The sequence below is a fragment of the Polistes fuscatus genome, unplaced genomic scaffold (genome assembly GCF_010416935.1).
Source record: "Polistes fuscatus isolate 324 unplaced genomic scaffold, CU_Pfus_HIC Scaffold5, whole genome shotgun sequence".
NCBI classification, from domain to species: domain Eukaryota; kingdom Metazoa; phylum Arthropoda; class Insecta; order Hymenoptera; family Vespidae; genus Polistes; species Polistes fuscatus.
Window position 1 is genome coordinate 7,235,091 of NW_025113129.1, and position 25,066 is coordinate 7,260,156.

The 25,066-nt window shown below is 29.6% G+C and overlaps 3 protein-coding genes across 5 annotated transcripts; all 3 read left to right on the top strand.

The window, feature by feature from the left end:
• Positions 1 to 107: 107 nt before the first annotated feature.
• Positions 108 to 6,767, top strand: LOC122522259 (vitellogenin-like). The gene is made up of 7 exons (XM_043643163.1): positions 108 to 207; positions 890 to 1,620; positions 1,839 to 2,732; positions 2,837 to 3,881; positions 3,966 to 5,540; positions 5,641 to 6,068; positions 6,147 to 6,767. Exons 1-7 carry the CDS (start codon positions 177 to 179, stop codon positions 6,702 to 6,704), a joined length of 5,262 nt encoding a protein of 1,753 aa, XP_043499098.1. The 5' UTR covers positions 108 to 176; the 3' UTR covers positions 6,705 to 6,767.
• A 90-nt stretch (positions 6,768 to 6,857) lies between these two features.
• Positions 6,858 to 10,213, top strand: LOC122522260 (18S rRNA aminocarboxypropyltransferase). The gene is made up of 4 exons (XM_043643164.1): positions 6,858 to 7,665; positions 7,723 to 7,889; positions 7,971 to 8,358; positions 8,432 to 10,213. The coding sequence occupies exons 1-4, from the start codon at positions 7,551 to 7,553 to the stop codon at positions 8,539 to 8,541; spliced, it is 780 nt and encodes a 259-aa protein (XP_043499099.1). The 5' UTR covers positions 6,858 to 7,550; the 3' UTR covers positions 8,542 to 10,213.
• Positions 10,214 to 11,001: 788 nt separating this feature from the next.
• On the top strand, positions 11,002 to 24,364 carry LOC122522261 (F-box only protein 32). 3 transcript variants are annotated; one of them, XM_043643165.1, is made up of 7 exons: positions 11,002 to 11,547; positions 17,458 to 17,504; positions 20,116 to 20,165; positions 20,714 to 20,900; positions 21,319 to 21,494; positions 21,626 to 21,876; positions 21,951 to 24,364. In XM_043643165.1, exons 1-7 carry the CDS (start codon positions 11,426 to 11,428, stop codon positions 22,147 to 22,149), a joined length of 1,032 nt encoding a protein of 343 aa, XP_043499100.1. In that variant the 5' UTR covers positions 11,002 to 11,425; the 3' UTR covers positions 22,150 to 24,364. The 3 variants fall into 3 exon arrangements, with proteins under 3 accessions (XP_043499100.1, XP_043499101.1, XP_043499102.1); XM_043643166.1 differs by lacking the exon at positions 11,002 to 11,547 and having other exon boundaries at positions 17,460 to 17,504; positions 20,116 to 20,351; XM_043643167.1 differs by lacking the exons at positions 11,002 to 11,547; positions 17,458 to 17,504; positions 20,116 to 20,165 and adding an exon at positions 20,289 to 20,380.
• The last annotated feature ends 702 nt before the right edge of the window (positions 24,365 to 25,066 follow it).

Here is a 25,066-nt window from a genome sequence, read left to right on the forward strand (position 1 = left end):
TTAGAAAAAAAATATAATTTTACACGCGTTGAGGATTATTTCAAGAAATCGATGATTCGCACCCGGAGATGAGGTCAGAGGCTATGTTGAAACTGCAAATGATCGGACAATATAAATACGTCTTTAAGTGTTATAATTTCACTCTCTGTTGGCTGATCCACTGAAATCATTGCAATATGCGGTCTCCTTTTATTTTACTGCTATTAGGTAAGATTTCCATATTTAGTTTTTATTTGCGTTTTGACGTATCATACCTTAAAGGGAAATCGGAACAAATTCATGGACTAACAATAAGTTTATAAAGTGTAATTATTTGGATATTGTTTATATGTAGCTCGATCAGTACTAAATTGTTTGTTTAATTATAACAATAGAGCGTACAACTATAAGTGTGCATTGATAATAGCGATTATTATTCAATAATTGTTTCTTTTAAATTATAATTATATTATAATGAACACAGCTAAAATAACATAAAATATCAATTTACCTGTCAATGAGGAGGTACATTGATATATTAAAAATTATTTTAAATAAATATTTTCTCATTTATTTCTCTCGTATGTATATAGATTTTAGATTTATTTATTTATTTACAGTCTGTTGGACTGTAAATGAACTTACATTAGTTATACATAATATACTCTGGCATGATAATATATATAATACAGTTTAACCTGCTATAATATAATAATATAATATGCATAATGAGAACATATTTCAAATATACTTTAAGATATGTATACTTACCATCTATACTTGGTATACGATCTCCATATTGGTCGGTCGATTATACGAGTCTTTTGCATGGACGATCCGTATATGAATCGCTAGTAATAAAAGATTAAATTCTTAAGATATCTGATATATCTTTTTTTCTTTTTTACAGTTGGAATTGTCGCTGCAAGTAGTTCCGACGACGAAAACCATGGCTGGGTAGTTGGAACAGAGTATCAATATCTCATACGTAGTCGTACACTAACTGGACTGGACACATTAAGTGACCAATATGCTGGTATTTTAATGAAAGCGATACTCAAAGTTCAATGTGTTTCTGCCGACATCTTTAGATTCAAATTACTGAATCCTCAGTATGCTAAAATACACAAGACTCTACCAGATGGTTGGGAATCCCATATCTCTGATCAGATGTTAGAATACGAAGATCTACCATTATCTAACGAACCCTTTGTCGTCAAACTAAAACATAAAGTCTTCAGAGAATTGATTGTTAACGCGAATTTACCAATTTGGGAAGTAAACATCATCAAAAGTATCATCAGCCAATTACAAACTGATACTCAAGGAGAAAACGTAAAAAGAAGTAAGGGTCTTCAAGTACCAGAAAATGAAAATCCCTTTGCCACCTTCCATTCCATGGAAGATAGTATTAGTGGAAAATGTGAGGTTCTCTACGACATCGTACCGTTAGATGAACACATCATTTACGATCGTCCAGAATTATTACCAAGTCCAGAAATACGAGGTAAAGGGGAACTCTTCTACATCACGAAAACTAAGAACTATGAAAAATGCGACCAACGCGTGGACTATCATTTTGGAATAAATGGAAATGCAAACTGGGAATCCGATATTAGAAACAATGATCAAATTACGAAAGTAAGTTAACATATCAATTTATTTGACGATAAAAACTTAAGTAATTTTACGTAGAACGGTTGAACATCACGTTACCCAAATCTGACTGACGGCAATGTCTCCGTTGGGATGCCCGTGGGGTGCAATTGTAAAATATATCCGATTTACAGTGTGCGCTAAGCCTGTGTAATTTTAAAGAGACATTAATTTTACACATAATATGTTCATTTGATTTACAGAAATCATCAACGTCTTATATGGTTTTATCCGGAACTCTCAAGAACTTTATCGTACAATCGGTTGTAACAAAAACTAAAATAATTATGAAGCCCAGACTTGTAGATGAACAAGAAAGCATTGTAATGAGTAAAATGAATGTGACTCTCGTTAGTGTCCAGGAAATGACAAACCAAATACCAGAACCGAGTCGTCCTATATCAACTGGAAATCTAGTTTACACTTACAACGATCCATTTTCGGAAAATGAACGTCGACGACCTGGACAACCTAGCGAAAGTCTTAATTCAATGTCGAACGAAATGGACTCTAATTCTGAGAGTAACGAAGAACTACGACTTTTAAGGGAACAGTATGGTCAAAGTTTTAAAACCAATGTTGTTAATGACGAGGATAGAAGATATTGGCAAAAGAAACCAACGTTACAAGATGCACCTAGAAATCCATTCTTACCATTGTTCATTGGTAACAAGGGCAAGGCAGTCCTGTTATCTGATAAGACAGACTGTATTAAAATGGTATCGACACTTGTCGAAGAAATTGCAAACGAAATAGAAAATCCGAACACCATGCCTGAACAAGAGACCCTAGACAAATTCACGATTTTGTCTAGATTGATCAGTAGCATGAGTTTAGAGCAAATCGACAAAGCCGAAAGAAACTTACATTCTGTTTTGAATGAAATTAGTTCTGACGAACGGAATCAAATTAAAAATGAGAACATTAGAGATGTATATCGTGATGCAATTGCTAGTGCAGGAACTGGACCTGCTTTGATGACTATCAAAAGTTGGATCGAAAAGAAACAGATCAAAGAGTTCGAAGCTGCCGAAGTCGTATCAATCATTCCTAAGACTGCACGAATACCTACAGCCGAATATGTTGATACTTTATTCGTAAGTATCATCCCCGTCATTATATTGTTCTTTTATAGACAAATTGAAATAAAATTTAATCCAAATAAAAAATATCGATAACATACTTTCTTTTATTTGTACAGGAAATGGCGAGAAATCCAGAGGTACAAAAACAAATGTACCTCAATTCGTCGATTGTCTTATCCTTCGCTGAATTAGTACACCTCACTCAAGTCTCTAACACCAGCATGTTCAATTATTATCCAGTTAACGTTTTCGGCCGTCTATCATCTAGACAAAATGATGCAGTTGTAAGAAAATACATTCCATTCCTTGCGGAACAATTGAGGAAAGCTATCAAGGATGGAGATAGTTCAAGAATCCAAGTGTATATTATTGCTTTAGGTATAACAGGACATCCGAAGATATTGAGCGTTTTTGAACCTTACCTCGAGGGTAAGGAACAAGTGTCAACTTTCCAACGTTTCCTGATGGTTATGTCTTTGAAAAAATTAATTGATATTAAACCTAGCCTTGCACGTTCTGTCTTATACAAGATCTATCTCAATACCTGGGACGTTCATTATATTCGTTGCGCTGCTGTCTATTTATTGATGAAAACGAGTCCGCCATTAGATATGCTCATGCGTATGGCACAATTTACTAATTATGACCACAGTAAACAAGTCAATTCTGCAGTTAAATCATCAATTGAAAATGCAGCTGAGTTAACGTATCCTGAATGGCAAGAACTAGCAACCAATGCTCGTAAAGTACTTCATCTATTGAATCCAGCAGATACTGAGTATTATTATTCGCAAAATTATTTTATAGAAGCTCAAATGAATGATCAGTTGAGTTACAGAGCGTTAATGAATTATATCGGAAGTGAAGATACCATAATCCCAATGTCTATATTCTTCGCTATGAAACCTTCTTATAATGACTTCCTTGGTTCTCCATATGAATTAAGTTTAAGTATATCGAGCGTAAAGAGTCTATTAGAAATGTATAGGCATGAATCGAGAAAAGAAAACGTTGAGGAATCGCTCACAGAGAAAATAGCTAAAATGCTTAACATCGAATCGGATGACATTGAACAAGTGGAAGGAACATTCTTCTATAAGACGCCATATGTTGATAGATACTTATCTTTTGATAATCATACCATCGAAAGAGTTTTACGTAGTAAGTTATTTTTATTTTATTTTAAATAATATATCAATTATCACATATATAATTTTCACAAAAATATATTCTTCCTTGTTCCAGACTTAATGTCTTCGAAGCATAGTGGTCGTGTTAACATAAATAAATGGTTGAGCAACGACATGGTTATGAGTTTTCCTACTGAGACTGGTTTGCCTTTCGTTTACGCTTTACACAGACCAATATTTTACAAACTTAGTGGTACAACTAAGCCAGATATGAAATCTGGATTCGATGTTCGTCTACTTATGTCTACAAAAGATCAAGGAAGAGTTGGATTCATAACACCATTCGACCATGAAGCATTCGTATCGGGCATTGATAGCAATTGCCAAATTTTCCTACCATTCAGACTAAATTACAATGTAAATTTTGAAAAAAAGAGAATCGACTTAGCACTCCGACCATCGGAACAAGATGCCAATACAAGGACCAGACTGGGACACCTTAGTGAAGTACCTTATACCTCGCAATATGATCTCCTGTCGTTGCGCCCATTGCTCTTGACCAAGAACACTCATAGAGTAGAAACGAATAAACCAACACATATTAGATTGCCAGTAGATCCTAACAGCGTTTTTTCCGTAGAAGTTGAAAGCGACAATCTTATGGAAAAACTTCAGCAATTTCTAAAAAGTGATGATAAGTGGTACGACATGACAACCATGTTATCATTGACCAAAGGTACATACGAAAAAATTGACCTCTACGTCAAACCTAATCTACAAGAAAACGAAGCTATTAAACTCTTTGCCGTATGGGATAGTATGGAAATTAGACCGGAGAGTGATAATTCTGATGAGAGATCTTGGCAATCCGGCAACAAAGTAGTATTAACAAACCAAACCACTCCTGATAGCCCGGCTAGAAGGAAAGCTTTCTTAGTAGAGGCTTCTAAAGGTATGAATTCTGGAGATGCGTATGTTGTTGACACTGGTCTGGAAATACCCGGAGAAAGGGGTAGTAGTCACGTTTTGACCTGGTGTTTAGCTGGTAGTGAAGTTGAAAATAAATTTCGAAGTCTTTCGTACATGCACATGAACTTACCTCAACCTGGTAAAACTTTTGAAATTTGCACTAATACTCAAATGAAAAGCTCGGCAATAGCACCTTTTGATTATCAGAAAATACTTTATGATGATCCAACGTTGAAATTCAGCCTTGATATTCAAGCTGGAACAACGTGCTCTGAAGGCAAACATATTGCCATTAAAGGACAGATGAAACAAACTGAGGATTATAAAATGTATGTCCAAAAATCGTCAATGGCCAAGAAATGCAACGAAAATCAGAAAAATAGAATTAGAGATTGCCAAGAAGCTATAAACATGGCTAGTACTCTAAACGAAATAGATATGACAATCAGCTTTGATTCTGAAGAAGATAATAATGCAGTATTAGATATTGTCAAGAATTCAAACAAACTTTTAGAAATATCGGAAATACAATTTCAGAAAGAATCAAACGACAACAAAAAGAACGAAGTAAATGTTCGGATTAAATTATCACCTGACATGAAAAGCGTAGATGGCAGAATATTTACACCTGAAAATACTTTTACTTTCTCTAATTTTGAAATGTCTCAAATATGGGATGATATTAATATAGACAAAAACGAAAAAGACAATGGATTTACAGGTAGATAATTTGACTAATCTAAAATATGTAAACATTTTTAATCGCACGTTTTATAGATGATTAAATATGCGATCTATTCATTCAAATCAACTGTTTTCAGCCTCGTGTACCATTGACAATGATGAAGCAATAACTTTTGATGGTAAAGCCTATCCTTTGCAACTTGGTAAATGTCCATACGTGTTATTAACTACCTTCCCAAAACATAATCCAAACAAGTTTAATGAATTATGGGATATTCCTGAACATATGAAACTAAGCATTGTTGCCCAAGAAACGGAAAATAACAAAAAAGAAGTTAGAGTTCAAATAGGTAATGACGAAGTGCAACTTCGACAATCTGGTATGGAACTTGAAGCTATGGTTAATGGACAAAAAGTGAGATGCTCGCAGAAACAAAGCTACAAACAAGTCAAGAACGATAAACTTGTCTTTGAAATATATAAACTTCCTGGGTCTGCCCTCAAATTGCTATCAAAAGTATATTATCTTGATCTTGTCTATGATGGCAACCGCGTACAAATCAAGGTATGTAATAGCTGCAGAAATAATACGTTATCTTTAAGATTATAATTCATAATAAATTTTATTATTCTTTCATTCTAGGTTCTTGATACATATAGAAAATCTATTCGTGGTCTTTGCGGTGACTATGATGGCAGACCTGAAAATGACTTTGTTACTCCAAAGAACTGCATGCTACAGAAACCAGAAGAATTTACATTCACATATATCTTGAAGGAACAATGCGAAGGAAATGCTTTGAAACATGCGAAAAAGGCTCAGTTCTCTAAGTGTATAACAAAGGTTATGCGCTTCAGTGATGTGGTAAGCGACGAGGAAGCTGGAAGAGCATTTACAAATTGGAAGCAATGGGGCTACCACAGGAAAGATAATATGAACCATTGTCACAGTCACCGAATTAGAACCATATCCAAGGAGAATAAGATCTGTTTCACTATGAGACCCGTACCAATGTGTACCAGCGGATGTAAACCTAATGGAACAAAGCAAAAGAAATATTATCTTTATTGTTTACCACAGAATGAACAAAGTTTAGGAATGAAGAAAAGAGTTGAAAAGGGAGCTAATCCTGATTTTAGTCAACGCACTCCTTCCAGTACTGAAATGTTCAATGTTCCTGTAGAATGTGTAGCTGCTTGATCAAAAAATATGCCATACTGTTAACAATAAAATATTTCTTTTTTTGTTTATTTTACAAAACAATTATTATTATCAATATTGTTATTTGGATAGCATATTACGTTTTTAATATAATATAAAATAAAAAATAAATTTGTAATCGTTAAAAGACATACTTATTTAAACAATTATTGTCCAAATCATATTTCAAATAATATTTACATCAAATGAATAAATATAAACAAAGAAATAGTTTATCGATAGGAAAACATTTTAATCATTATCTTAAATATATATTTTATCGTTAAATGATGATAATAATAATAATAATCTATAAAAAATCGTTTCAATCTTATTATAACATTATTCAGAAACATAATTCAGGAAATATCTTACATCAACAAATCGTTAGAAAAATAACAACGATTTAATTGTAATCTAAGATCTAAAAATTTCAACTTACTATTTGTGAAATAATTTTAAAACTATTTTTATAAATAATCAATAATCATACCTAATATTTCTTCTTTCATCTTTTCTATTTTTCAAAATAACAATGATTTCTCTTTTAACGTTGTATTATTTTTCAAAAAAGCAGTTTTAAACGAATATCATTCAACATATTCAATATCACGTGTACGTAACATGTATAAAACATGTATATAACATGTAAATCTTCGTATACAAACAATTGGTAGAGACATATATAATAGCAAGATTAGAGAATGCGCAGAAATCCTTATATAAAAGTTAACCTCTACTGCAAATTTAAATCAATGTGTTTTGAAAGTGCGAGGTAAACGGTGTCCAACGTATTTCAAAATTTTTAATTTATTTATTTGTCTTTAACTGAAAATTTCTAGAAAAATGTCAGCCCGAAAAAAGAATAAAAATAAAATGTTAGGCAAAAGACATCGTCATGTATTAGGAAAGGAAGAAAAATATCGTCAAGAAAGAGATAAATCTGACAAGGAAGAATCAGGTTAGAATAAATGACTTTAATAAAATCTTAAAACTCTTCATCTTCTTATCTTTATAGAATCGGAAGAAGAATGGCCAATACCATTTCCCGTTGCTATGTGGGATTTAGAACAATGCGATCCCAAGAAATGTACCGGTAGAAAATTATCTAGACATGGGTTAATAAAAACATTAAGGTTAAGTACACGTTTTTCAGGTTTAGTACTCTCTCCTTCAGGCACAAAAGTAAGTTTTAATAATTATTTTTGTTTTTTACAATTTATGTTCTAATTATATGTAATATTTATGACAATTATTGAATTACAGTGCGTCAATCCAATGGATCGCAATATTGTACAAGATTTTGGTTGTGCCGTTGTGGATTGCAGTTGGGCTCGCATAGATACCACACCAATTGGACAAATAAAGGCACCAAATCCTCGCCTTTTACCTTTCCTCGTTGCAGCTAATCCAATTAATTATGGGAAGCCGTGTCAATTAAGTTGTGTAGAAGCGATAGCTGCAACATTGATCATAACAGGATTTCCAGATGTAGCTAATTGTTATTTAGATAAGTTTTCCTGGGGCCATTCTTTTCTTGAATTGAATAAGGAATTGTTAGAAAGATATGCTACTTGTAAGGATGCTAAGGAAATTATAGCTGTTCAAGATGATTTCATTGAAAATGCTAGACAAGAGAAATTAGATAGACAAGGTAAAACTTTTGCGATAAAATTTTTCCTCATATAGTAATAAAAGCGTATCTTAATATATCATTTTATTCGCAGCACTACCAGATTTTCCACCAACCGATACAGAATCCGAAGAGGAAGAGAAGGAACAAAAAGATGACGATGTTAGTGAAATTAACAAAAAACTACAAGATGTAAAAACGTGAATTTCATTTATGAAAAAACATTTCTATGTGGGATAAAATAGGCATGACTGATATATTTTATGATAGTAGTTAACACTATTTTAATTTATTTCTACACAACCTTTATTTATTTTCATTTAATTTTGTTATACATATGCGACATATAAGAAGTATAAGTTTTTTATTTATGAAAGTCATAGTAGGAAATAATCCTATATAATATTGCAATCTATTGAGTTGATACATCATAATTTAACAATTATCATAAATATTTTATAGAATCTTATAAATCATATTCAACCAAAATTATTCCTGAATCTTAATAACGTGTAACTTGACTTTGTTTTTAATTTTCTGAATTTATATGAATAAAGATAATATTGGTATTTTTAAACTGAAAATTAAATTAAGCTGAAGTTATAGATTCTTGTTAATTTTGTACATAAATTTCAAATTAATCGATGGTTTAGATGATAAAGCATACATATATACACAAACATTTAAATTTTTAAATAAAACGTAAAAATCCAAAAAGATAATTGTGATATCTGACATATTATTGGTATTTTAAGTAAATAATTATGCAAATAATCATCTGTTAAACTCGTGAGCGTAAGGAACTCTATAGTCATGCCTATAAGCATACTAATTTATACCAAATGTGCTGATAATATATAATAAAGAAAAATATATATATATATATATATATATATATTTAAATAATATATGTCAGTGGCCATGGGAGGCGCAATGACAGTACTAGTTCCTGCTCGATCACTAAGTCAAGCAGTGCTGAGCACGATTAGTACTTGGATGGGTGAACCGCTTGAGAAAACCTATGTGCCATTTAACGCCAAGACTCTCCGCTTAGTTTAATACCTAGCTGGTCCCAAGCCCAGACAAAAAGGAGGAGGGTTCGGTGGTGAGGTTAGCTATAGTAACCTTACCCTCGATAAAAAACAATAAAAATGCTCCTAGAATTAGCAATAAAGCCTCGGACAGGACGGAAATAACGATGACGACACGGCAAGAAAAAAGGCACACGCAAAGAAAAAGGGACAACGAGACCACCTGGAAAGACCTCGAAAACAGTGTGACCTAGAAAACAGCTGGACATCATCGTTGACAGGAACAACAAACGCCCTGAAAGAGAACTATATAGCTAATATAACAGGACGAAGCCCTAATAATAATAATAATAATAATAATAAGAAGAATATATATAAATGAAAATAATAAAAACTACATAAATCGTATTAGAATGACTTCTATGACATATGAGCAACATGTTTGCCAAATCAATTAACTCTACAAAACAAAAAGTATAGAAAATTGATAAAATTATATTATAATATATCGTGTTAACTATTAAGTAATGTTGGAATGTTTAATATCTCATATTTAAGAAAAGAAAGAATATACAGATCGTTTAACGAACAATTTGGCTAGTGAACATTGTTGAATAGATTATGTTCATTAACTGATCACTCATTGTACAGTTTTGTAAATCCTACACGCAACGTCATTTCTTCTTGTGTTTGTTCTATGAAGTGTTCGTTATCCGAGCGTGGGCTTCATTTCTGAACATAAAAATCTTTCGTAAAAATGTTCTATGTCTAATTTGTTCGCAGTCCGAATTGTCCATTAACCAATCATCTATTGTACCTAAATAAAAATACATTTTATATCTTAATACTGTTTTACTAAAAAACTATTTACCGTTTTATATCTAAATAAATAATACTATTAAATACTTTGTTCTCTCTCACTGAAACACTTTTTAATATTGCATATCTAAATAAGCAATATTTATATTTTTTATATTAAAAATTGTGATATTACTTATTGATCGACACATTATATTGTTACATTATTTATTATTCAACGGGCATACAAATTTTTATCTTTTAGTAATGATGAGCCTAATTATTAAAGATATATATTTTAAGTATACAAAATTAAACTTCAATTGAGTGCTTTAATATTACAATATAAAAATAAATTCCAAAAGTAAAGTTAATATCGCTTTAACCAGGGAGAAACACTTGTATGTATCAATAATTATAATAGTAAATTAACAATAAGTACAAAAAATGCAACAAATTGATTTTATGATTTAATTTATAACAAAAATAATTGTAATACAAAATAAATGATAAAATCAATGATAGAAATATTTAGATTTATTATTAATTCACTGTATGTGCTAATGATTACAAAAAAGTGGACTAAGTAAAAAACTTATTTTATAATTTATTTAATTTAATTATTTATATTATAAAATAAATCATAAGATCAGTAATTAAAATCATTAGAGTAATTATCAATCCATTGCAAAAATTATCAACGCTTATAAGGTATTCGAAGAAAAATGTATATGCAATTCAAAAAATTTAAACATGCGCGCGCATGGAATGTTATTTCCACCAATAACGTCGAACATGAGTATAGACGCATTCTTCTGAGTAGCCGGCAACGTCGCGTTGTTTCTCTCGCGCACAGCTGATGCTTGACTGACGTCATAGAAACAAAGCCATGCGCGGTCGATCGTGCGACCGCGAAAGAAAGCGCACGGTTCTGGCCGCGATCGCGTTGAGAAAACGTGTGACGTTTACTCGTAGCGTTGAGGGTACCTCTCGTAGCCACTTTTTTCGCCAAAGAAATAACTACGACGACGACGACGACGACAACAACAACAACAAGGAGAAACGAGCCGGTGTTGTTTAGTGTGTTTCGCGTAGACAAACGTGACCAAGCTATCCTGTTTTTCTCCGATTCTCTCTCTTTTTACTCTTCCTTCTTATCTCTCTCTCTCTTTTTCTTTCTCACGTACTCTTTGTGTCATTCTCTCTTCCTTTATTTACAAAAGTTGATTATCAAAGTAAAATAATAAAAAAGAACCAGTATGCCGTTCATATCGAAGGATTGGCGTAGTCCTGGTGAAGAATGGGTTAAAACGGTTGAAGGATGGGAAAAGAAAAAGATCCTCGAATGTGCGAATAATAAGACGTTGTCACTTCTACTTCGGTAAGTACCGTTCACCATCACATTTTATCCATATACATACACATATACATCTACATATGCACCTGAAACTCCTTTATTTTAAATGCACACACATACTCTCTCCTTTCCGTTCTTGCGAATCCTTTTGAAGTAGTAGCATTCAATGATGGTTACTATTTCTTTAAAAAAAAAACAGCTGTCAGCTGAGGAATCGTAGGTACATTCCTCGTCAAAAAGATATCCCAGGTACGTTATATTTAATTTTTCAATGATCACGTCAAATTAGACGAATAATATGGAAACATTATATGAGTTTAGAATATGCGATTCGTTGAAAATCCATCAAAATATCGTAATTTTATGTATATATGATAGAAAAACTTTTGTTTCATTTCAAGATCGAAATAATACAACGCACGCTCTGTTCATTCGTTTAGAGATTGCTCAGTATTCTTTGATTTATTAGCGAATAAAAATTAAAGTACAATATCATACAAATTTGTAAGCATGAGACGTGAAAAATAATTAAACAAATTCAAAAAAAGTAAATTCTTGAATTAAAAGAGCAACAGTTATCGGTAGCAAAGATATCGAAAGTAATTAAATGGAGTCGTATGGTAATACATAATTTCCTAAAAAATATTGAAGATTATTGAGGAGTACTAGTAGGCTGTCGTCGTTATCCGATCGCGATAAACGAGCAATTTTGCGTATAGCTTCGAATTCGTTGTTAACGATAAAGCAAATAATAAAGAAATGCCAGTATTTCAAATATTCGTCAAGTTGTCGCAAATATGGTAAAGCTAAAATCGAAAAAAATCTGCATTAACGACGAAACAAAGCAGAACATTTACGCTGCTTCCCAAAAGAAAAAGCACATTGGAAAAAGAAATGGAGAAAAATGCTGTTCCCAGACGAAAACAGATTTAGCTTGATGGGTTACAATCACGATTGGGTTCACGATTCAACGACAAATGGCAGGAGACAGCGTAATGGTTTGGACCGGAATAGGTTATTTCGAACACAGGATAAGTATTAAATTCATCAATAGGAGAATGAATACCAATACGTGTCTAATACATAAATTTACTTAAAGAACAAATAAATAATCACACAGAATGCATTTCTGAATCTGATTATATTTTTTAACATGATAATGCAGCTATACATACATCAAAATCGATCCAATTATATTTGAATGAAAAAAATAATATTAGAGATTTGAATATTATTAATAATTACTGCTTGCAATTTGTTCGTGGTATATATACTTATAAATGGTAAACAGCATCAGCACGTATACGAATTAAAAAATGTTATTGTATACGAATGGGATATCTTCAACCAAAATTATATAAAAAATCTTTACAAATCAACACACCAAATCGTATAACAGATGTAAGAAAAAACAAAAGGAACATACTCCTTATCAAATAAGTGCATATGTTTGAAAAGTAATTATTATTAGTTAAAATATATGTTGATTATTATATTATTATTGTGTAAGTCCTACCATTTATTTTGTTCTAAGAATTAAACAATTTTCTTTGTTATACGTTAAACCTTACGGCAATGTAAATTATTTCTAATAAACCATATATTATATTCTAAGCTAAAAATATTGTAAATCATTGAAAAATTAAAGATAGTACACCTAGCCTATCTTTTCGACAAAGAATGCAAGTATTTACGGCAAATCGTTCCAAAGCGCAGGACTCGTTTCTCGACACAGTGATAGCGTCGAATAACAGATACTGTACTACTTCTGTTTTCGATATTTTTCTCTCTCTCTCTCTCTCTCTCTTTCTCTCTCTGCAAATTAGTTCATCTTTTTCTAAAACATTTCGTGTAGTATGCGCTTTTTACTGTGACGTATTTCGTTTAAATTTTACTAAATTTATGCATACTTTTTTATTCTAATTATATTAGACGGGCAAATAAATGAACATACGCAGTTTTTGATAAATATCAATTTTTGTATTTTTTATTATTAATGTTATTATTTTCTTTAACTTTTTTCTCATTCATTTCAATCGCAAGTAGACACAATGCATCAGCCGCTTTCGTAGACTTAGCAACAACAAAACTGCCGACCGCAAAGTGGAAGACTTTCTATGTTACTCAACGATAGATCGTGTTTCCCTCTTGCTCTCAAGAGTTCAGTCTAGTTTTCCCTTTTTTTCTTTCCTTCTTTCTTTCATTCTTTCTTTCATTATTATATAAGGTCAACTACCTTTAATAACGAAGAAAGCCGTACGTTGTGCCTAACGTTAAGTAGGCACTATTTAAAATTCTGTTTAAATTACTAGTTTGGATGAAAATTTTCTAGAGCTATTTTTTTTCTTCATTTCAAAATTTGTTATGTCTGTGTGTATGTGTGTTTGTGTTTTTTGTTCTTTTTTTTTCTTTCACTGATTTATGTTTTACGAAATGTTGATTAATTTTTTAATTTTTATATGATATTGACATTAAATCAAACTCCATAAAAATTTTCTGCGTAAATCAAAACGTCATTGTTCGTGATCATCTGATCTTAATTTTTCTTATGATTTGCTGAATTTTTGGTAGATTTTTTTTTTTTATTTATGTTCATTGCAGCTTTCAGTGACGACAGAAAATGGAAGAAAGTTAATTCCTTCGTATTTTTCTTTAAGTTTTTTATAGTTTGAAACGTTAAGAGATATAGAATATAAATTATTTTTATTTTTAGCTGACATGAATCTATTTTTACTGGATTATTTAATTTCCCATTTGATGTTGTATTTAATTCAAATTCAGATTTTCGTATCGTATGGTTTGGAATAGTAAACTACAAAATGGTGGAACTCGCCATCTTTATTTAAAACATTTCCGTTTATTAGGCCAATTAATGTTAATAAAAGATAATATATACGTAATATATAATATTATAAAAAATTTTATGATATCTAACGTAAATTATTAAACATTAGTATTATAAAAATTAATATAAATATCAAATAAGTTAAATACATTTATAAATTTGAACAATAGTACAATTCAAATGAAAAATTTCGTAAATTTTACTTACAGCCGACTTGTAAATTTAAGTAAAGATTTAGAAGATACTTTGAATATTTTTAGAATTAAAAATGAACTTTTATTGCAGTTTTAACTTACAAAGTGCTCGGATCGTAAATGCAATTAGGTAAAGAGTTTCAAATAGATTTTAAATAGTTTTTAATAAAAGGAACATTAAATAATTAGGAAGAACTGTTTTATAACGTTAAGCTTTCATATTGTTTTATTATATGGCTTTTAGAGTTCTCAACAACTTTGACAAAGAAACGAAAAAAAAGCTAAATAAAGAATACTTGAGGTCAAAGCCAGAGATTAAAGATGGATTAGAATTATTAAGTTATAACAGTATAAAATAGATTGAAGAGTCGATAATATATAGATTGTACAATGGACGAATTTGTACAAAATTTAATTTTTATTATTTATTAAGTAAATCATTATAAATTAAATAATCCATAATTTCCATCGAAATTTAATGAACTAAATAAATTTCATCAGTATTACATAGGAAAAACCAGTATAAGTCGTAGGAAAATTACGAACACGAAGATTAAAATCTTTCATATTAATAATTCAAATTGTTATATTAATACATTGTTGATGTAAAAATTAGTTCTTTCTTATCGATCGAATGGAATAATAATTTTTCTATTTGTATCTTTGAAAGATAATCTTATCAATTCGATCAATTAGGTTATCCCTAAAAAGTCTTAAACAATATATAATTTGATCATATATAGATGAGCACGTAATATGAAGATAGGAAAAGAAGGTAGGAAGGAAGGAAAATGTATATATAGTATAACGCTGTATCCTTGAAGTAAATAGTTGGAATCCTCGAAATCCAGAAAATGTTCTCTGTGACGTTGGTTGTATGCTGGTATAGAAGTAGGTCATGACCTAGCTAATACGATCTCTACCTATTTTCATGATTCCTCTCAGTAGACTGCCTGCTCTCTCGGCCTTGACAAATGTATCCCTCAATAATTTGTCACTTTAAGAGCGTGCTTCTGCATCGCAAATTAAATGCTTGTCAAGTGTAATATCTAAAATATCTACTTGCAATGTTATATTTTATATACAATATTATAGAAAATTTTATAAAAGAAAGGAAAATAAGATTTTATACAAACTGATTCATCTTTAATTGTAAGTGTACCAATTAAATTACTTGTGAATTGTTTGTTGTTTAAAACAATGTTCAAACTAAAGTTGTATGGTATCGAAAGAATTAATCGATGTAATAAACATTTATTGAGATGTGAAAGTCATCTGGAGTTTTGTATTTTTTTATTATAATGTGTAATGTTTTATTCTACAGTTTAAAAATGTATTAGATCCTGAGTAAAAACAACTTAACACACTTTCTAACTACAGGGTCAAAATTTAACCGTTGTAATAAAAAAAAATTAAAATAACTTTTGTATCTCTATAAATATGTAAAATAGTAAAAAACTAATTGTTACATTATGTGTCTCATTTGATACCAAACAACTATCATTTGTAATATTTTTTCATATTACAAATACTATTTTTGTGCTAAGCTGAATTTGTTGATTTTTCTTTTTGTTTTTTTTCTTCTCATTATTTCTTTTCTTTGTCTTTATATTTTCCATCAATTTTAAATACATGCTGAAGGTAGCGATACAATAAAAATGAGAACGACCATTACGTTCATCCTTTGCGAATTCTTTTCACTACTGATCCACTTACGCCACAATGACAATCTTATCAACCCGATTGTGACGTTTCTTTCTCTTTTTTGTTCTTTCCTCCCTCTCTCTCTCTCTTTTTCTTTCTTTGTTGCTTTCTTATTTTACTGTTACTATTATTACGTTGGACACGTATCGCATTAATGTAAAAATCCTATGTTTTTATTTATTACATTATGAACAATGTGTACATAATCTTTGGATGCATTAAATGTCGAAAGTGTCTAAATATGTAACCTACATAGTACATATTACATGCGAAAAGATCGATGAAAACATCAAGTTTAAACAGATCGCGTGTAACAAAGCGAGGAATATAATCGTCTGTTTAAATCAACCTTGATACCTTTTTATATAGAATAAATGCATAAGAACTATTAGATCGATATTTACAATGTCAAGATTTATGTATAATACATGTTATATGCGTGTTAATATATATGTAATATATATCGTGTATGTATAAGTAATTACATATTATGTGTATAAATATGTAATAGATCGTATATGCAAATAAATGTATATATGTATAAATAAGATTATATATCTACAAACATGAATATACAAAAAACATTATATTGAATTGCCCGGAAAACTCAAATCCGGTTTTAATGAAAATTTCAAGGCAACACTGTTATATTTTGATTTATTTATAAACCGGCACGAACTTTCCAAGCAATCAAATACATGCATATATGATAATACATACGTGGCTGGATTAAAAAGTTTGGAGCCTAGCATAGACAATTCTTTTTTGGTCAACTTACTTTTATTTTCCGACATAGTTTTTTATTTTTTTTTATTTTTCTATTTTTATTTTTAGAATACATACATATGTATATTTCACTTACATATACTTACGATTCTTCTATTATAACATCAATCGTTTTATCAAATGTGTCATGAAGTATTAATGCTTACATAATGCTGTGGATTAATGGTGTGAGGTTTCTCTCCCTGTGCTACGTAAGCGGATTAGTGCAAGGTCTTTTGAAACGACCTCATCTACGATTCATCGACCTTAACTCATCAGAACTAGAGAAATAATTTGATATGAGCTATTAAAACTCATTACGATAACATTTAGAAAATGCTAGTACAATAAATGAAATTTAGATTTCCATGTATGTGTAAAACATTAATAAGATTAATTAGAAAATTTGTTCTGTTTTTTTTTCAGAGGTGAAAAAGATGCAGGAGATAAGAAGGAGAAGGATAGAAAAAAAGGTAAGTAGTAATAATAGTTTCAAAGTATTACAAAGTTTGATTGATTTATCCTTTTATTAATGTCATGTCAAACTTTGAACTCACGCAATTAGAATATACTTAAATAGGTTTGAAAAGTTTTGAACCTAACATAGAAACAATTTTTATTTTCGATTAAACTTACTTTTATTTTTAAGCATAGTTTTAAAGCTTTTAGAAAAAAATAGGCATACAATTTGTTAACTTAACTTCGTACACATATGCATATTTTTCAACATTAATTTATTATATTTTTTAACATTTAATTTATTATACTACAAAATTATTTCTTATTTTATATATATGATTTTTTAAATATTTTTTTAAGTCCTTAATTTAATATAATAATATTAATTTTATGTATATATTATATGTACCAGGTGTTAAAAAAAGTAGTGTCATAAATTTTTATCTTGAAAAAATAGTATTCTTAATAAAAATTATTCGGTCAAAGAGCTATCTGATTTCAAGGGTGAAATATTATGGCATTTATTGTTCTTTATATAGCGGAAGGTTTCAAGGTCATTTAAAGGTCAATTGTGTTTTTCTTTTTCTTTCTTTTTCCTTTTTTTTATTTATTTATTTACTAGAACCTACTTTTGTTATAGCGACAGCATATTCCATAGAAGAAAAAACAAATTACTTTTATTTGAAATATTTTTTCAAACCTAATTCGAAAATAATTAGTCTACGAAGGATTATTACTTTCGTAAAATTGATAACTCGTTATATATGTATACACCTGGGTTTCTTTCTACATGATAGTTTTTTTCTTAGGCGATTCACATGTACATGATATTTTTTGTAAACGTTTTATTTACATGGTTTATTTACTTTGTATACAGCTGCAGAAATGCATATTAATTAATTCGCAGAAAATATCACGAATATTGTGCATATTTAAAAAATCGGAGAAAAACGATATTAGTTATAAAAAAATTACAAACACACGGATTAAAACTTTTGTATTATTTTAATAATCATTAGAAAATTATAATGATCTTGATTAATCGCAGTCAGAATGATTAATTTTTGAATGAAAGTAAAGAGACAATAAAGGGAGTAGAAGGGCATAGGAGTAGGGTGGTTTGTTATCGATTAGCAGAGTTCCGACCTTCGTTTTTATCCCAGCGTAATTTCAAGTTCGTCGGTTTCGAGTGGGAAGATCATTACGATGAACTGAGGAAAAAAAATAGAAGAGGACAAAGAAATTAGAAAGGGAAAGTGTACTTTTCCTCTCTGTCGTTCAATAGCCTGAACAAAATTCTATTTTAAAAGTCAAGTTACAAACATCATTTATTTTACTTGCTTTTTTATTTGCTTTATTTTATATTTCATTTTAGTGTGTAAGTTAAAATAATATATATATATATATATATATACACAAGGGGTGTCCCAGTTTTATCCGAAAAATTTAACTAGTATTTTCCATAAATAAAAATAAAAAACCAATGTTATATAAACATGGGCTTTTAAAAGTTATAAAAAAAAATAAAAAATTACAACAAACTGCTTTATTATTCGATACCACATAGGAATAGATTGTCTGTTATTATGAATGCAGACCTGGCGTCTATGGAGAATAGAATTTATTGCATTACTAATCTCTTGTTAATTTTCCTTAATTGCAGTAAATACGTCGCAAATCCTTCGCATTAATTCCCGACGCGTATTAATTTGTGTTTGATAAACTTTTGCTTTTGCTGTTTCATTATCATGATTTCTGATAATATTAATAGCTAAGGGATTGATCCTCTTCGACCTATTCAGTGTTTGGGATAATAATTATTTAATTAGACAACCATCTAATTGGAATCATAAATATTGACGAAATAGTAATGGAATGTTTCTTACTAATTCTGGCTATAATTCATTTTTTAAGAAATCTAAAAGAGACTGCAGTTAATCTTTTATGTTAGATAATAAGTGATCAAATAGATACCAACAGTGTATTCTTATGTTGTATCTGTTAGGGAATATGTACAATGCAGGCATTGTCCACAATAACGAGCCGTTTTGGCAATGTAGGAAACAAAAGAATTCTTATCTGTATCTTTTATTCCTCATCATCACATCATTGTGGCACTGCTGTTTAAGCAATGTCTAGAAGAATACATTATTGGGCAACAGGCACACAGCAACCCCACCTCTCCCATCAAACACACCCTGCCCTCACACACACACACACAAAAGCGAGCATGCAGCGGGTTGTTAAGACTGTGCGTGCCGCTTTACTATGCGCACCTCTATAAACTGAACTTAATGTCGATGTGGTATACAGCATACTTGTGATGTGTGTTCTTCTGTTTCCTACATTGACAAAAATGGCTCGGTATTGTGGACAATGTCTAGACATTGTCCACATTTCCTATAACATATCGATGAAACACCGGTCCTTTATCGTTTAGTATTTTTATTACAAATTTTTAAAAAAGCATTTAAAAATCCATATTTATATAAAATTTTATTTTTATTTTCAATTATAAAATATGCTGATAAAATTTTATGGAAAAATCTGGAAACTACTCTGTACATACATACATACGTACGTATATACATATATTTTGTTTTATTTTATTTTTCATGATTTTAGAAAACGCCGTCCAACCGCATTGCCACATCACGTTGAAGTGCACACGTGAGGTGAGTGACTCCTTCCGCAGATGTCTTTATTTTTAGCACGGACTCGTGAAAGATGGAAGAAATGGGATTGGCCTCTTAAGAAGCCGGTCGGTCATTCGTCTGTCATGCTTTACTAGAGGGTGAAAAAATCGTATGAAGGGAGAAGAAAGGAAATACGACGGGACTAATGGGTCTTCGTTAGAAATAGTATGCGACGATACGTAGTATTACACTTGGTATTTATAAAATTTAAGCGTATTATAGTCCTTTTATTTTTTAATTCTCATTTTTGTTTTTAATTCTCCGATCACATCAGGTGTATAATATTGCTTTTGTGAAGTATTCGGTTGCCCGAAAAGTTCGTGCCGATTTTTATACAGAATATATATATATATTTATATATATATATATATAAATAAGCATCAACTTTCCAGGCAATTCATTATTTATAAAAAAAACAAATGAAGTTTTAAATCGTCCTTTTAAAGTTAAATTCGATTTTAAATAGAAATAGAGTCTTTATTGAAAGCATATTAAATATTAATAAATATTTAAATGTCATTTTACAGATTGCTGGTTTTAATGGATTAAGTGACGCTCTGAAGAGACTAGACTTTCTATCGGCGGTACATGACTGTCGTCGATTTAATTACATCGTAAGACTTTTGGATCTTCTAGTTAGTCACAGAATGGGTGGTTTGAGTGGCTGTGCTCAACGAGTCCTTTTTAATATGTTAGAGGAAGTAGCGTTGGAAGGTAAGGAAAAAATTAATTTTATTTTTTTTAAAGGGCCCTTTAATTTCTCATATTATGATGAAAAAATTGATTTTTCTAATATTTTTTAACCAGAATTAATCAAAAATAAATTTAAATTAGATATGAGCCATTCAGTTTAAAAGAATTACTTCCACTTTTCGAATTTTTAAAAATGTTTCTACTAAATCACACTTGATTGATGCTTAACTCTTCATATTTAAAATTAATTTCCTTAATAGTGAACATCATTGAATAAAAAAATTTTGTATATTTATTGAATATTAAATGATAATAATGTATACAATTTTACCAATTTTCTCTACATTTCTTTTTATGAAATAAATCAATTAGGCAAATCAGCGATTCATATAAACTGTTAGTTTTATCTTGCAATACATTTTCAATGATTTTTCATCAGTATCCTTATCGCAACAACAAACTGGAAGATTAAGACGATTAATCGAAAGAGTTAGAGCATTCAGTGCTGGATGTTGTTGGGGTGGAAGACCTCTAGGCTCAGTAATCTTATGGGAAAAACATAAAGCAGCTTTGGAAAGGATCTTACAAATTGCCTCGTCTATCACTATAACTCAGGTAAATTGTTAGAAATATATTTGCTTGGTTGGTTACTTAAATTTGTTAAAAATGATTATTAGAATAACAATAGTTATTCTATAAATTATATAGTTCGTTATGTAAAAATTTTTAAATTAAAATCATTATAGCCAGACGAGGAGCAACAACCACAATGGTCGGATTTGCCAGCAGAATGTCGCAGAGAAATTCTTCTTCGATTAAGCGATCCGCAGGACATCGAAGCTTCATCAGAAGCATGCGAACATCTCGCAATTTTAGCTCAAGAACAAAGAATATGGCGAGAACTGGCGCAGTATCATTTTACTCCACAACAAATAGCTACTACCAGGCAAAATAATCCAGAGAAAGATTGGAAGACTATATTTACTATTGCTAGGAGGTAAATAAATATATTTATATAGATAAATTTTGAGTTAATTTAAATTTAACTAATTTTTAATTATCATTGTCTAGGTCATTCGGTTTGCGAGAAGAATACGCGGAAATGATACAATTATGCCGCAATTGTCGTTGTTTATTTTGGAGATCCTTGGGCCATCCATGTATTGCTGATCAGGATCCAGCATTTCAGGAGAAGTTAGCCGATGTAGATCAAGCTTCTCTTCATGTTCCGATACCGCCTCAAACTTTCCTTAAATTTTTTTCACTATGAAAGCTTTTCGTTAAGTATTTTGTAAAGAAAATAATAGATATGCGGCAGTATATGCATTCATATCCATAGAATATGTCTGTGAATAAGATTTAAAAAGAGAAGATAAATGGAAAAAGAAAAATATAGGTCATAGGAAGAAAGGAAAGATACATAACAATGTGATGATGTGATCAAAAAATTTCGAAATTATATGCAAATGATATAATATAGCAAAGATAAAGATATTTAAAAGTTCTATTGCATATAGAGATCTTATCGTTATGGAAAGACCTTTAAAATAAGTTATATCTAATGTATTATGATTGCATATGTTAGGAGTTTCTAATTCATCGTTACGAAACTTCAGATCATGCAAAAATTCTTAGAACGCTTCCTTCCCTTCAAATTTATTATGGCAACTACTTCCTAAATCGCAAAGTATATTTCTGTAATTTCTGAAATTCTAATAGTTATAATAACTTATAAACGATAAGTACTAGTCGTATTAAAATGTTAATTGTTAGATATATTATATATGTGTTTACAAAAAGAAAAGAACACAAAAGATATCCAACTACGAAGATAGACTTTCAGGGTTTCTACCTTCGTTAAGAAAATCTATCTGTGACTGTCTGTTCTTAGACAAACTGCATTATTTTTATGCAGCGAATATACATTTGTCATTTGTGAAATAATACTGTTTTTATTCGAAAGATATCTATTCTATTAAACTAAAATAATCCTGCCAAGTAAATGATAATGAACTTTGTTTAAGAAAAAGAAAAGAATTAGTTGCAATTTTCATTTACATTTATTATTATTGCATATGTGTGAGTGTGTATATATTTATGTATATATATATATATTGTAACTAATAGAACATTTGAAGTTCATTTTCAGTAATTTATCTTATATTAGTTGATTCAATTTGATAAAACTGTTTCGCATAGTAAACATAATTGCGTTTTCAAAGTATACTGAGCTACATTTTTATAAATATTTTTTAAAGTATACGTAATATGTTGTAACGTAAGTCAAATATTTCTTATGAAAAGGAAATTGGCATATTTGCGATAATACTTTAAGTACTACTAAAGTTTTCCGTTACATTTAACTCTGTTATCGAAGATTAAGATCTTGTTTTAAAAATCTAAATTTTTAATGTTAATTTTTCTTTTAACGTTACAAGTATGTATTTAAATTTTATGAATCTTTTTATACCCTTTATACAATAATGATAAAAGTGTAATGCAGAGACGTGCAAGTTTTTTGTCAGAGAAAAATATCATTCGTTATTGTTATTCGATCGACTTTAATCGAGTATACTCACTCGATACAAATAATATATAGATATAATTGTTGTAAAAATCCATTTAGAGAAAATAAAAAGAAGTATTAGTATAAGGAACGATTGACTTGGTAAGCCAATTTTGTATGTCTCTGGTATAACATATCTTAATTATCATAACTATGTGCTAGTTTTTTATTTATATAAAATAGATATTAACGGCAAATGATTCAGTAAACTTTCAGCTTTACTATAATCTATGTTAGATATAATAATTTATTGAAAGAACAATTTGTAAACTGTCTTCGTATAAAATATGCATATACGCTTTGTTATATGCATGGATATTAAATTATGATATAAAAAAAAACAATCATACACAAAGATAATACAGACAAATCACGAAGTATCTTTTCTTTAAAAGTATGAAATACTTTGATTGAAACATTTAAACAGCATATGAACTAATTATGATATTCTGTATAATCATACAAAATGAGATCCTATTTACACTGCTCTGTATACATTTATTATACATACATATGTACTCATTTAGCTATAACGACAGAGAATTTTTTAAAATCTTCATAATTTATCATCAATATACGAATATTATAATTGATTAATCGAAGAAAAGAAAAATTATACTGCCAATACGGATGCTATTGCATTTAAGTGAATTGAACAAATTGTTTAGAAAATTTTTCTTTAGGAAAAATGTGATGTTTTGGATATTTGTTTTTTGTTTTATATTCGTGTTGTCTTTTAAGATTATTGCATGACCTACATAGTTTACTAACCTAGTCATTATTAGAAAGTTATTAAAATTGAACGTTCATGATTATAATATTATAATTATTTACTCGAAATTTTGGCAGCTCATTGTAAAACGAAAATTGGAAACGAATCATAGTCATTACGTCATAATTAAAAAGAACGATCCTATGATAGGATTTATTTTATTTATATATCTAAGCTGATATATACATATATATATATATATATATATATATATATATATATATATGTGTGTGTGTACAAATTGCAAAATAAAATTTATTTAAATATGTATATGTATATACGTGATGTAAAAGTTATTTTCGGACACGTGCGTGAAAAGAATTTATAAAATATTTTTATTAATATCTAGTATACATATTTAATAACACGTATGTATGTATGTATTTTTATTTTCTTACCTTTCAGTTTTGAAAAGGGTGGTAGGATATGTTTGCCTACAGTTTCGATCCAGAACTAGGGAAAATATTATTTTAAATCATAAATAATAAATAAATATATTTTATTTTACATTATATGCATGTATTTTTTAAAATAAAATATTTCATTTATTATAAAATTGTTTAAAATACTATATACTTAAAATAATGTTCTATTTTAAATATATTGAAAATAATTGTGTTAGGGTTTTGAAATTCTTATGTTATCTCGTTTTACATTACGTTAATCGTTTTCACAATTTATCTTCAGATTAAGGAAACTATTCAAAACATAATTCTTATAATTTAAAGATGAAGTATTTTATTTTATATTTTAAACTATTAAAATAAAATATTTTATTTACAGAAACATCATTTCTTATTTGAAATATTACTTTATTTCAACTGTGAATAATCTGTTATTTAAAATAAT

Excerpts from the sequence above, each read along its gene's own strand:
- LOC122522260 (XM_043643164.1), top strand. The coding sequence starts at position 7,551 with ATGTCAGCCCGAAAAAAGAATAAAAATAAAATGTTAGGCAAAAGACAT. Across the intron at positions 7,890-7,970 it reads TCTCTCCTTCAGGCACAAAA|TGCGTCAATCCAATGGATCG; the intron begins GTAAGTTTTAAT and ends ATTGAATTACAG. Across the intron at positions 8,359-8,431 it reads AGAGAAATTAGATAGACAAG|CACTACCAGATTTTCCACCA; the intron begins GTAAAACTTTTG and ends TTTTATTCGCAG.
- LOC122522261 (XM_043643165.1), top strand. The coding sequence starts at position 11,426 with ATGCCGTTCATATCGAAGGATTGGCGTAGTCCTGGTGAAGAATGGGTT. Across the intron at positions 11,548-17,457 it reads ACGTTGTCACTTCTACTTCG|AGGTGAAAAAGATGCAGGAG; the intron begins GTAAGTACCGTT and ends TTTTTTTTTCAG. Across the intron at positions 21,877-21,950 it reads ATATTTACTATTGCTAGGAG|GTCATTCGGTTTGCGAGAAG; the intron begins GTAAATAAATAT and ends ATCATTGTCTAG.
- LOC122522259 (XM_043643163.1), top strand. The coding sequence starts at position 177 with ATGCGGTCTCCTTTTATTTTACTGCTATTAG. Across the intron at positions 2,733-2,836 it reads AATATGTTGATACTTTATTC|GAAATGGCGAGAAATCCAGA; the intron begins GTAAGTATCATC and ends TTATTTGTACAG. Across the intron at positions 5,541-5,640 it reads AAAAGACAATGGATTTACAG|CCTCGTGTACCATTGACAAT; the intron begins GTAGATAATTTG and ends AACTGTTTTCAG.